This window comes from Misgurnus anguillicaudatus, chromosome 25 (genome assembly GCF_027580225.2).
Source record: "Misgurnus anguillicaudatus chromosome 25, ASM2758022v2, whole genome shotgun sequence".
Lineage (NCBI taxonomy): Eukaryota > Metazoa > Chordata > Actinopteri > Cypriniformes > Cobitidae > Misgurnus > Misgurnus anguillicaudatus.
In genome coordinates, this window is record NC_073361.2 from 25,244,952 (window position 1) to 25,257,229 (window position 12,278).

General features: G+C 39.6%; 1 protein-coding gene across 3 annotated transcripts in view; it reads left to right on the forward strand.

Moving 5' to 3' along the window:
- arhgap29a (Rho GTPase activating protein 29a) overlaps window positions 1-12,278 on the forward strand; it is a 57,454-nt gene that overhangs the window by 19,648 nt on the left and 25,528 nt on the right. For 2 of the 3 annotated variants that reach the window (XM_055182506.2, XM_055182509.2), the window contains one exon: window positions 6,415-6,558. In XM_055182506.2, the coding sequence (XP_055038481.2) occupies window positions 6,415-6,558 (144 nt within the window). Of the gene's footprint in view, window positions 1-6,414; window positions 6,559-10,824; window positions 11,077-12,278 lie in introns of those variants that run through there. The other variant, XM_055182507.2, reaches the window with a different exon arrangement.

Consider the following 12,278-nt stretch of genomic DNA (forward strand, 5'->3'; position numbering starts at 1 on the left):
TACTTGACAATTACTGGCACCATGCCATATCAGTCAAGGTTACCAAAGAGTATCTTGCCATCTCCGGGTCTGTGATGTAAACATCTAGGATATATTTATGTTAGGCTTGTCGGTGTACTATTTAAAAAAATGCCTAAATAGCTTTCAAGTTTGAGTCAAAGCTTTGCTTCACTGAAAACACTTCCTTTTTCTAGTTAATATCCAATTTTCTTCCTGTAAATCCAAACCAATTCTGTAGTCTATGCATGCAAGTCTCTGTGTGTGTGCATGCAAGGGTCTCTTTTAAATGTCGGCCCTTTGTGAGCATTTATGGGATGAAAGGTGAATCAGCAGGGTACTTTGGGGCAGGGGTAGATGCTAAACGTAAAGGCCCCTTTGCCGTGGATCCATGTAATATCCTGATCCCAGGAGATTCCCTGTCACAGGGGTGGACCAGGCCCACCCACCTTAGCAGAAAATACTTTGGGTATTAGAAAAAAAAGTATTAGACTGTCCACTTTGGCAGCTCTAGTCAAAAGGGCATGTTAAAGGCTAAGTAGTCTGAGTTTTAGTAAGTCTTTTGAGTTTCAAATACATAAAGGCTTTTAACTAAAGATCACCAAATTACTAACTCCTACAATCCAGAGCTGTTGACCCTTTGATCAGATGATACAGCCAGTTACCATAATGTGTCTTTGTGTCAATTTTATTGCAGGTAGTGGGTATTCTTGTTGGGGGACCAATTTTGGAAAGCGCTGGACTCTGAGGTCCTACAATAAATTGTATTTAATGCTTCAACAGCTGGTGTTTATAATCCTTTTAGGAGTAGGGTCAAACCTCACGTAGACTCTGACATGTGTGTTAAGTGTTCTTGAGGGGATAGCCAACTTTGTATGTCTTCATACTATGCGTTGTTTACATGCATACTTGCAGGCATGAAATCAGCGCTAATTCGTTTACGTGTAGTGTTTTGTGTAGTTGTCTATAAAAGGAGCCCTGGACGCTGTACTTATTTGGAAGACATTATGCGAGTTCATGTGTTTACATGTGTGGCCCCCTTTTCCCACTCCTACACTTGAAGAGGCATTGCCATACTGGAATGCTGGGTTTCCATGACGCTAGCAGGGTAAAAATGTGCCAATGGTTCTCAGTACAAGCCCGGGACAACAGCAGGGTCTCCAGTGGTCCTGCAGGACGGCTTTATTCTTAACCTTGTGTCCCTGGTCTCAACCGAGGTACATGCATCTAGATTCGTCATTTTTCTACATCAGTTCTTTCCCCTGAGCTTCTCGGGCCCCTGTAGTGTCCCACACTCGCATCAGTTTTGAAAGCCCCACAGATTTATTGTTCCATAAATGCCTCATGCTGCAGGACTCCAAAGAAGACGGCCCCGCTGTTTGCAAATGGCCCCCGGAGACAAAAGGAAGGTTCCCCCAATCAGAAACGCTTCTTCTTGTCATGTTGAAAGCTCACTCTTGGTTAAACAAGGTTTCCTGTCATCGCCGAGCGAGACGTCTTTTCTCCGCTAAATCGATGTCGGTGAGTGATCGTGTTTGGCACCGATGAGAACAGACATGTAAGAATCCCAAACAGGGGGCAGCAGGGTTAAAATCATCGGTTTCTACGCTTCATATCCTTCCTACTGTTTTAGGGCTCAGTTGTGCTAATTGGTCGTTTTTTAAGATCGGTCCAAACAACGGGAAGCCGTTTAGGGTGTTTGATGGCCCTGGGTCTTGTGGCCTCTATTCTCTCTGTTCTGGCACACTGAGCAGAACTGAACCGGCCCCTCCGCCCGGGACAGTGGCTGTGTGTGCATGTGAATGGGAGTGATGTGTGGGGATGGGGTCTTGCTTTGTGTGTTTGTTATTGTCATTCAAAATGTAATGTCTTCAAAAGAGGGTTTTTAATTTGACCCCCACCAATTAAGAGATTTAGACTCGGGTTGGCTGGCGGTCACCTTTGACCCACCTGCTTATTATAACCCGGGGTCTTCACATGATGGTGTGAAATCCTCTTTCGTTTCCTCTGTGTATGTGTTTTAGCTCTTTCTCATTCTCTCTTTAAAACTTTATCTTGATAATAATGCCGAACTAAAGACATTTTTTCGCATTTGTACAATGAGGCTAGCTTCATATGACATTATAGCAAAACAGTAAGAAGTTAAAGCTTTGTAATGATTAAACTTAGGTTTAGGATTAACACAAGGATTATACTTGGTCAGATGGTTATGGTTCACGTACTTAAAGACCCCATTAATGTGCTTGTTTTTTGTGTTGATGTAGTTGGCCAGTGACTAGAAAGGGATAGTCTCTTTTAAATAGCCAATAAGTTTAAGTTATATCACAATTTTAATTCATGATTTGCTACTAGCATATTGCGTGTGGTTTTTAGGAGGATGGTATTTATAATTCCATCTGATTGGCCAAAAATCTTTGTAGTGCAGGAGTCATTAAAATCTTAAGTCCATTTATCCAGAAGAGAAAGACTGTAAATTTAAAGACAATGAATATTACACAGCAGCCAAAAATATTCCCCTTAGTATCTTTCAATAGCAGGGGACTATTTTCGGGCAGTGCGTAATATCATTGCGCCTGCTGCAGCCATGTTACGGCAGCAAAGTCCTTGATTATTACGCCAGTTTGAGAGTATTGTCCTAACCATATCTGCCTAGAAAATTGCAACTTTTAATTTTCTATCAATCTTAGTACACGATGTAAATACAGAAGAGTCCAGTTTTAAAATATTGAAACCCTTTGGTTATTTTTTTATGCGCGATGCTAATGGTCTAATCAGATTCAATGAATTATGCTAAGCTATGCTAAAAGTGGTAGCGCCAGACCCGGAGATCAGCTGAAAACTGTAAAAATCAAATGTTTTACTCTAGGGGTGCTGGAAAATGAGCATATTTTCAAAAAAAGTGGAGTGTCCCTTTAAGATTTGTCAATACAAGGTGTTTTCAAATCAAGGTACCTCAAACATGCATTTTAGTCTGGGACTAGGATAAGCCCTGTCTGTGAAACCACCCCTAGAATTATATACAGTAGATGCCTGCTTTAAGCCCTCTAAACTAAATAAACAACTCCAAAACTTTCCTATGTTACTAATGTTATGTTTCCCTGAGGTGGTTATTGAAAATTTCTCTTTGATTTATTGCAGGCCCCATTGACTCAGTAGTTAATTTTACCTGGAAAGCAAGTGACGCAAGACATCGCATCCACCTTTTAGAAACCTTTCACCCACAACCGAGTTCAGTTTTATTCAATTATAAAGGGTCTGATGACCTCATCTGATGTGTAACACAGTGCTCATACTGAGGGGTTTCCGGTTTAAAAGTGCATTGTTGGCTTTTCATGAACAAGAGGGGGGCTTGAAACAAATGCTTGGTTTAGTTCTCATAAGGCAACACCAGGTTGTCTCATCAGGGAGTGGATATGCGTGACACTTGATGAAGATAAATGGTGGATGCTGGCAGAACCCACTGCTGCTGGTGGGGGCAGAACGAGTGATACAAACCCCAAACTTTCAGTTTATTAGCCTAGTAGTACCCACTGTATCAAACTTCATAATAACCACAGGTGAACTTTAAGGGAAATTGTAGATGGTGTGCATATTTATTGAAGTTTGAACATTAAACCAAATTATGGTCATTACAAGTATCAAGCTTATTTGTTATGTATAAAGACAATTTGTCCTGGCAATAAACGTCATTGTAAACGGTGGAAATTATGCAAGTATATGTAATAGGTATGCAAGGTATGTAGGGCGATTCATTAAAATCAAATTATAAAGACTGTTTGAGAAGCTGGATTTATAGTGAAACTGTGTAGTAGAAGCAGTATGTAGGCTGTCAATCATAGAAGTGGGTGGGACACAGAGCCAGGCCAAACGCTCTTAACTCTTTCCCCGCCAGCATTTTTGAGAAAAGTTGCCGGACACCACCAGCATTTTTATGATTTTCACAAAAGTTAGTGTTTTAAAAGTTGGGTAAGAGCGCCACCTAGTGGATAATAGCGGAATATGTTTTGCCCTAAAAACTCGTCATTGGAAGGGAAGCGTTTTCTCTTAAAGGGACAGTCTGACTTTTTCTATGTTTAAGTGCTATAATTTGGTCCCTAGTGCTTTTATCAACCTAGAAAATGTGAAAAAGATCAACTCAGTAACTTAGTTTTGGTAAACCATTCTCTGCAAGTATGTGGAATAAATTTAGGTCATTTAAATTTGGCTCAGCTTGTGATGTCAGAAGGGGATAATACCACCCCTTAATGTGCACGATCCAACCACGGCACTGCCATTTAGTGCAGAGATCAGCTCATTTGCATTTAGGCTGTCAATCGCAGCATGTAGGCTGTCAATCATAGAAGTGGGTGGGACACAGAGCCAGACCAAACGCTCTTAACTCTTTCCCCGCCAGCATTTTTGAGAAAAGTTGTCGGACAGCACCAGCATTTTTATGATTTTCACAAAAGTTACTGTTTTGTAAGTTGGGTAAGAGCACCACCTAGTGGATAATAGCGGAATATGGATTGCCCTAAAAACTCGTCATTGGAAGGGAAGCGTTTTCTCTTAAAGGGGACATATCATGACAGTCTGACTTTTTCCATGTTTAAGTGCTATAATTTGGTCCCTGCTTTTATCAACCTAGAAAATGTAACTTAGTTTTGGTAAACCATTCTCTGCAAGCATGTGGAATAAAATAGGTCATTGAAATTTGGCTCAGCTTGTGATGTCAGAAGGGGATAATACCGCCTCTTAATCTGCACTATCCAACCACGGCACAGCCATTTAGTGCAGAGATCAGCTCATTTGGTGGGACACAGAGCCAGACCAAATGCTCTTAACTCTTTCCCCGACAGCATTTTTGAGAAAAGTTGCCGGACAGCACCAGCATTTTTTATGTTTTTATGATAAAACTTCACATACATGTTCTGGGGACACCAAAGATTTATTTGACATCTTAAAAAAGTCTTGTAAAATGTCCCCTTTAATTGACGAGATAACTTTTCAATGGCGGGGAAAGAGTTAAAGGGGAAACATTAAAATCAGACTGTTTGGATGAACAACAGGGTGAAAAAAGAGTGAATAAATTACTTAAATTTGTATGTTTTTTTGGCAAAAAACGTAATATTATATCACGGGGCTGTTGAATGCTGTACACTCTAAAAACAAACGGTGCTATATAGCACCAAAAGTGGTTCTTTGCTCGTAATCATAGAAGAACCGTTTTTAGTGCCATATAGCACCGGTGAAGCACCAGTGAAGCACCTGTGTAGAACCATATAGGGGCCATATAGCACCACATATGGTTCTACATAGCACTATTTGGCACTACTATTTAGCACTACACCGGTGCTTCACTGGTGCTATATGGCACTAAAAACGGTTCTTCTATGACCACTTCTTTAAAACAAATTAAACTTCTATCTAACTGGTTTGCTAATTTCACTTGAAAGAAATGACACAACACATTCAATGCATTTTCTACTTTTTAAAATTAAATCTCAAATCGAATCTGTCAGAACCATTGCAATTAAAGATTTTCCCCAAATCGCACAGCCCTAAAGGTATGTGTGCAAAGTATGCAAGCAAAGTGCAAATCATGGATCTCTAAACATGGAAGTTTTGCAATCACAGTATGTGAAGAAAATGGGAACCAAAAAAATAATCGTTTTGCATGTCTTATTGTAGTCTCATTCTGTGCATCATTATAATGTAGTCAGACTGTGTTCATCCTGGCTTGCATTTCCATGGCATTCACCATCCACAACAGCATCAGTTCCACCTTTTGTTGCTCTACGGGAAAAGAGATAGATGGCAAAAAGGGGGTAAAATCTCTTTGATCCCCTTTTCCATGCGGCGGGTAATCCAGAGGCCGCTGTCAGCACAAATGTGACTTTGATAGCCAGAAAAGGGTTCGACTGATCATGGTGCCTGTGTGTTTGTGTATCATGTTTAGTTTTGTTGTGGCTTAATCAGACATATAGCAATGAAGGTTTTTGCATCTGAAATCTATCTTTGAATCATAGTGGAAAGAAATGATACTACTTAGAGATGAGGTTATCAGACTTGTTCATACCATTGCGCTGTACTTCATGTAAACAACTGTTTTATTCATAAACACTTCATCCATCAATGTTAAGTGTTTGGTTTTAAGGTTGTCTGCTGTCAAATTATCACATGCAAACAGTTGTTTTATTACGCAGACTAAAGTTGGTATGTGCATATCTTGTATTTAAGGGTGTGTTAATGGTTCCAAGCTGAGCATTAGTACCTACGTCAAAAGGTGGTACCTGAACTGCATCTAGAGATTTAAGGCCTGTCTCTTTTTGACGTGGACCAGCAAACAATGCACAAGTATCAAGTTTTGCAATGCAGTACGGCAATTGTGTAACTTTTTTGAACACGCCTGTATAATGCATTTATGTGTGTGTGTTTCAGAACACCAGGATTGTCGACACCAAGTGGTTCATGAGCGTCTTGGAGAGCTGTTGCGTGTATTAAAAGCCTTGATTTCCAAACATCAATCCTTGAATTCAGTGGAGATCCTCAGTGCTGCGGGAACCCTCATTGCGAAGGTCAAAGGTGAGCTACCCTCTCTCTCTAACTTTAATATGGCAATGCAGAAGAATGAGAGAGGGACAAACATCATCAAACTTCTTATCACATCACAAGTTTGGGTTGCATTAAATAATTGTGCTTGATTTCTATTGGCTGGCCAGTGCAGAATGAGTAGTTTTCTCTAAAATACATTTTTACATCTAATGACTTGTGACAACTAGCCTCGACTTCCCTAACTGTGAACCGAGGCAAAATTTGGAGCTAAAGCTGTGTAATGTTACCCTACCATGTTGCCCTAAACTCTCGTGTCTGAGCTGATAATGATACACCTGAAATTGCCGGAGATGATTTTCTCGAAGGATTACCGACTGGTCCTATACGTGTGTGCAAAGAGCCACGAAATGCACGAGACAGCCAAATCCCTCAAAGAGAGACTTCTTTGTTTATCACCATAAACAGTTCCCACACACGGCAATGCGGGTTGAAAAGCAGAACGGTACACTTCTGCAAATGTGTTCGTGCATGTGCACGTGTGTGTGGGGGTAAACACTGACTCGGAGTACAATGTCCTTGTTGGAGTTGAGGAATTTATTTTCCCCCGGTTCTTCAGGGAAAGATTAGCATCTCCATGCGTGGAGGTTCTTCAGCTGGCTTGTGGACAAGAATGTCAGGAGTATCTGCATATTCTCCACATCGTCATCTGAGGTTTAAAACACACATAGACGGGAGGTTATGATGAAACACAGTGGGGGAAGAATAGCATTTCTTCTGTGGAGAGGTAGACCCAAAATGGGTTTGGACACTTACAAATGTTGGAGTGTAATAAGATTGCAAAACATAAAACCACGTGGGATCTTCTAAAAAATGTTTTTAGAGCTTTTTCTTAAAAAATAGTTTTTTTATAAGCCTTTTCTTTATTATTTAGTGATCACAGGGACATTTTCAGTGCCTGGATGAAAGCAAGTTCACACAGGTGCGCACAATATGTCTATTGTTTCGTAAGACCTAGCAAACGCAATTAAAAATTAAATGTTTACCTTGCTATCTTTTTCTTAAACGCCAATTGATTCGATTTTTTATGTAATACAAACTGTTTTAATGCTGTAACTTTATAAAAAAAATAAGTTTTTCGAAAATTGTTTCCTATGTTGCGCACACATTGCGTTTCTTGTTGTAGATTGCCTGCAGGATTTAACTTTGCGTCATGTAAATTTCTGCTTGAGGTCAATATTTTCAACTTGCGTGAAAGACGCATTTAAGGCGAATAACTCGTGTTCGCACCAAAAGCGCCACCCAATTTGCGCTTCGCATCACAAATTTGCGTCTATTTACGTCTTTGCATTGACTTTGTCTAATCTACTCACGCAATAATTCAATTCGCTTCTGGTGTGTACATAGCATTACCCCGTTTCGCAACTATGTGTAATGTAACCTGCAACTTTATACTTTAAACAGAGGTGGCGATAGAGAGCCATAAGATAACAGACTTAAAGGGATAGTTCACACAAAAATAAAAATAATGTAATTAATGACTCACCCTCATGTTGTTTCAAACTCGTAAGACCTCCATTCATCTTTGGAACACAGTTTAAGATGTTTTATATTTAGTCCAAGAGCTTGTTGACCCTTCATTGAAAATCTACGTACGGTATACTGTCCATGTCCAGAAAGTTAATAAAAACATCATCAAAGTAGTCCATGTAACATCAGTGGGTCAGTTAGAATGTGTTGAAGCATCGAAAATACATTTTGGTCCAAAAATAACAAAAATTACAACTTGATTCAACATTGACTTCTCTTCCGCGTCTGTTGTGAAGCGCATGCGGAAGACTAAAGTCACGTGACTGCAGTGACGCGGATGATGTACGGCGCGGCTGACGTGTTATCTGGTGCGCCCCAGCTGTTTTTTTTTGTGTGCCCGGGCTTCGTTTACAGTCTGAGGGAGACGCACGCTTTAAGTTTGAAAAAAAATCTCAAAAATCGCAAACATGTCTGAGGATAACGTCATCTGCGTCACTGCAGTCACTTGGCTTTAGTCTCGCGCATGCGCCCCACAACAGACGCGGATAGAAGACAATGCTCAATAAAGCCGCAATTTTTGGACCAAAATGTATTTTCGATGCTTCAACACTTTCTAACTGACCCACTGATGTCACATGGACTACTTTGATGATGTTTTTGTTGCCTTTCTGGACATGGACACTACATAGATTTTCAATGAATGGTCAACAAGCTCTTGAACTAAATCTAAAACATCTTAAACTGTTTTCCGAAGATGAACGGAGGTCTTATGAGTTTGGAACGACATGAGGGTGAGTCATTGATGACATTGTTTAAATTTTTGGGTGAACTATCCCTTTGACTTGAAGGAATAGTTCAACAAAATTGGAAATTTCTCTCATAATTTTCTCAGCCTCATGCCATCCAAGATGTTTAAAACATTCATTCTTCGGTTGAACGCAATCGTAGTTTTGTTAAATACTATTCTGGTTCTTCCTAGCTTTGTTAAGCAGTTAAATAGTGGTCAACGTTGTATCAAAAATAAACATTTTGGTGAACTATTAAGTGTCTGAGTACTTTCATAGGCTGTTATATGCGTGTATGAGAAATCATTTTAAACATCAAGAACCTTTTAACTCTCATTGTCTATGCACTTATCCCAGAGATGTCAATATTTTCAGTGTTTAAAAGTCTGTGGGTTGTCAGTCACTGGTTAACACAAACAAAAGCAGGTCTTGAATAATGACAGGACGTGGTTTGTTATGCAGTCACTTGCACTTGCAGTGTTTTTGGGAACAGAGACTAAATGCCCTGCTCTGTTTTGACAGTTGCGCTCATAGCGGGTCATGTGATGTTTTTGTATAAACACATCAACGAACCTTTTGGCCTTTGCTTTCTAAATAGTTAGATAATCTTTTTGTAGCTTTTTATGTGCACATACAAAGCAGAAAAAGTCATTTATTTAACTTAAATGTGGTAACTTTATTAGTTTTGATAACTAGAGGACAATAATCTTCTTGAGGTAAAGTACAATACCAGCTGCCTCCACTAGAGGGACAAAATGCATTTTTCATTCACATTCCCTCTCTTTACAATTTCTCTCTCTCTCTCTCTCTCTCCCTCGCTCGCTCGCTCTCCATCTCTTCTTCTCAGACACACACACACACACACACACACACAGCAAAACCTTTGTAATGCGACCCTTAAACAATCAGTATTCTTGCTCTGTGGCACAGAGATTAGAATATGAGAAAGTTGAATATCCGGATCGGGGAGCTCCAAGCATGATAAGAACTTCACTGTTGAGTTTGAACAGTCCCGATTCTCTCATGTTCAGCCCGGCACATGTGTCCACTGCAGAAATGTGACACTGACCCCGTTGGCTGGGCCTCAAGATGAGATAGGGACCAGCAGGGGTTAGGCAAACCTCCACAGAGGCTCTAGGGAGGGCAGGGTCCGGAACGTTATGTGAATATTGTAATGCAAACTCCTCACCTCTCCAAAATCTTGATCCCAATGGGAAGGTATTTGCTGATGTTGAAGAACGTCACGCTGTCCTTGATGATTTTAATGCTCAGCATTCCGTTTCATTCTGAGGCAATATAAACACTGCTTGTGTTTTCTTGAACGAGAGCCATGAGTAGATGTTTCTTCATCATCTTTTTGCTATTACACAAGATCTTTCACATGCAACGTATTAGATTTCGAAAGTAATTCAAAGTTTCTCTGTGGTATTATCTATCATAAGCTGCAAGCAAAAAGTGGGGTTGTTTGTTCTCGACTGTTCCCAACGGTCCAGCGACTCTTTACCTTTCATCACCTACAGCCTTCAAAAGCTTCCCCTTCATCTGATTGACTCAGGATTTTTTTTACTAAGAGGCTGCCCATCTCTTCTTGGTCTCCTTCTGCACTTAGGACTTCATTTTAACCACCTCCAAAGTGAGGACGTGCAAGTGTCATCTGTATCTAAACAGATAAGTCTGGTATCTTCTGTGGGAAAGATCTCAACTCAGTCCCTGTGGACTCGATGTTTGGTCTCGTCAATGTTTTATCAGCTCTTCCCCATAGATTTGAAGGTGAAATTGATTAGCATGCCTGACTGGTGCCAGATTTCCCAGGGAGGAGGGGGAAAACGTGAAAAAAACAATGCCATTTTTGCATGGTGATGTAACTTCCACGTTTGGTTTGCATGTGGACGGTGAGGGCTGCCATTGTGTTCTTGTGAGCTTCAGGATGTCCTGTTGGGGAGGGGTGTACGGAGGGGATGAGAGGACGTGATGACCAGACAGAACTTCGTAAGCGGTGGTGGATGGTGGTTCAGGTCCACGTCAAGTTGAAGCTGTTGTTCAACGATCTCAAAAGATCTTAGAAGACCAACCGGTCTGGCTTGGCTTTCCATAGGATTGTCTTCTAGAAAAGACTTTTCGAGGAAATTTTAAGGAAAGATCATCAGAGGCGATTTGATCTTTACTTTTCTTGACATCTCTACGCATTTTCCTGGATATTTGTTGCGTGCTAACTGGATGGGAAGTGTAGTAGTCGGTAAGTGGCCGCATTGAAACATTGCATTGGGAGCATTTTATACAGGAAACCTGTCAATTGTTCTTACATTCTTGGTATTTTGAAGTTCCAGCTTTAGTTGAACGGCACCAGTAAGCTAAAGTAAGCTGGTTAGATTGGAGTGAATGTAAACATGTAAAGATGCAAAGTGAATCCAGGTATACAACAGGTGAAATTGGCCCAAATGGGTGTCTGGAAATCTGTTGGCTTCTTTCTTTTTCCAAATCTTTGTTGACCCTTCTTGGGGATGGGTGGATTGGTGGTGGGGTGGATAAAGAGTCGAGAGGGGGGTGTTGAAAAAGGAATGGCGTCATTGGTGTTTGGCGAGGTCTGCCACTTGTTTATTTTCTTAGTGTTTATTATTGGAGCTGATTGCAGATTATTTACATTGCTGTTTAGTTACTTCCCATATTTACCAGTCTAGTGTTTAGATTCAGGAAACTAACTAGTGTCCTAGTGTCACTCCCAACAAGTAGAATACTTGGAAAGTATTTTTTTATTTTTAATGAAAAAGTAAATTAAAATAATTTCATATTTAAATATATATATATATATATATATATAAATTTTCTCTTTTGGGAATTACCACAGTAATCTCTGAGTTTCAAAATTAGTCTCAACTCTCTCCCAAACTGGCTCAGATTTGCCAATACTTATATAAAATATATACAGTTTGCAACACTTGAGACAATTAAGTATTAACTTAAACATGTATTATCCAATTGTTAGGCTAAATTATGTCCACATACTGTAAATTTTTAGCTACACTGCAAAAAATGATTTTCAAAAAAAAAAATTCTTAGTATTTGTTTTCAGTAAAAATATCAAAAAAATTTAAATACATTTTTTTTTTAAAAAAAAGCTTTTTTGATGAGCAAAACGACCCAATTTTTTTGTGCATAAAACAAGCAAAAAAATCTGGCAATGGGGTAAGCAACTTTTTCTTGAATTTAGTGTTTAAGAAAAATGTTCAAGATTTTTTTGCTTACCCCATTGGCAGATTTTTTTGCTTGTTTTATGCACAAAATCACTTAAATTTGATATTTTTGGTCTAAATACTAGACTTATTTTCTCGGGTGTATACATTGTGTATACATTTTTTTTTTGCTATCCAATTTTAATATTTTTGAAAAACAGTTCTGAAGAAAAATCTCATTGAATCATACACAAAATCTTTTACAACG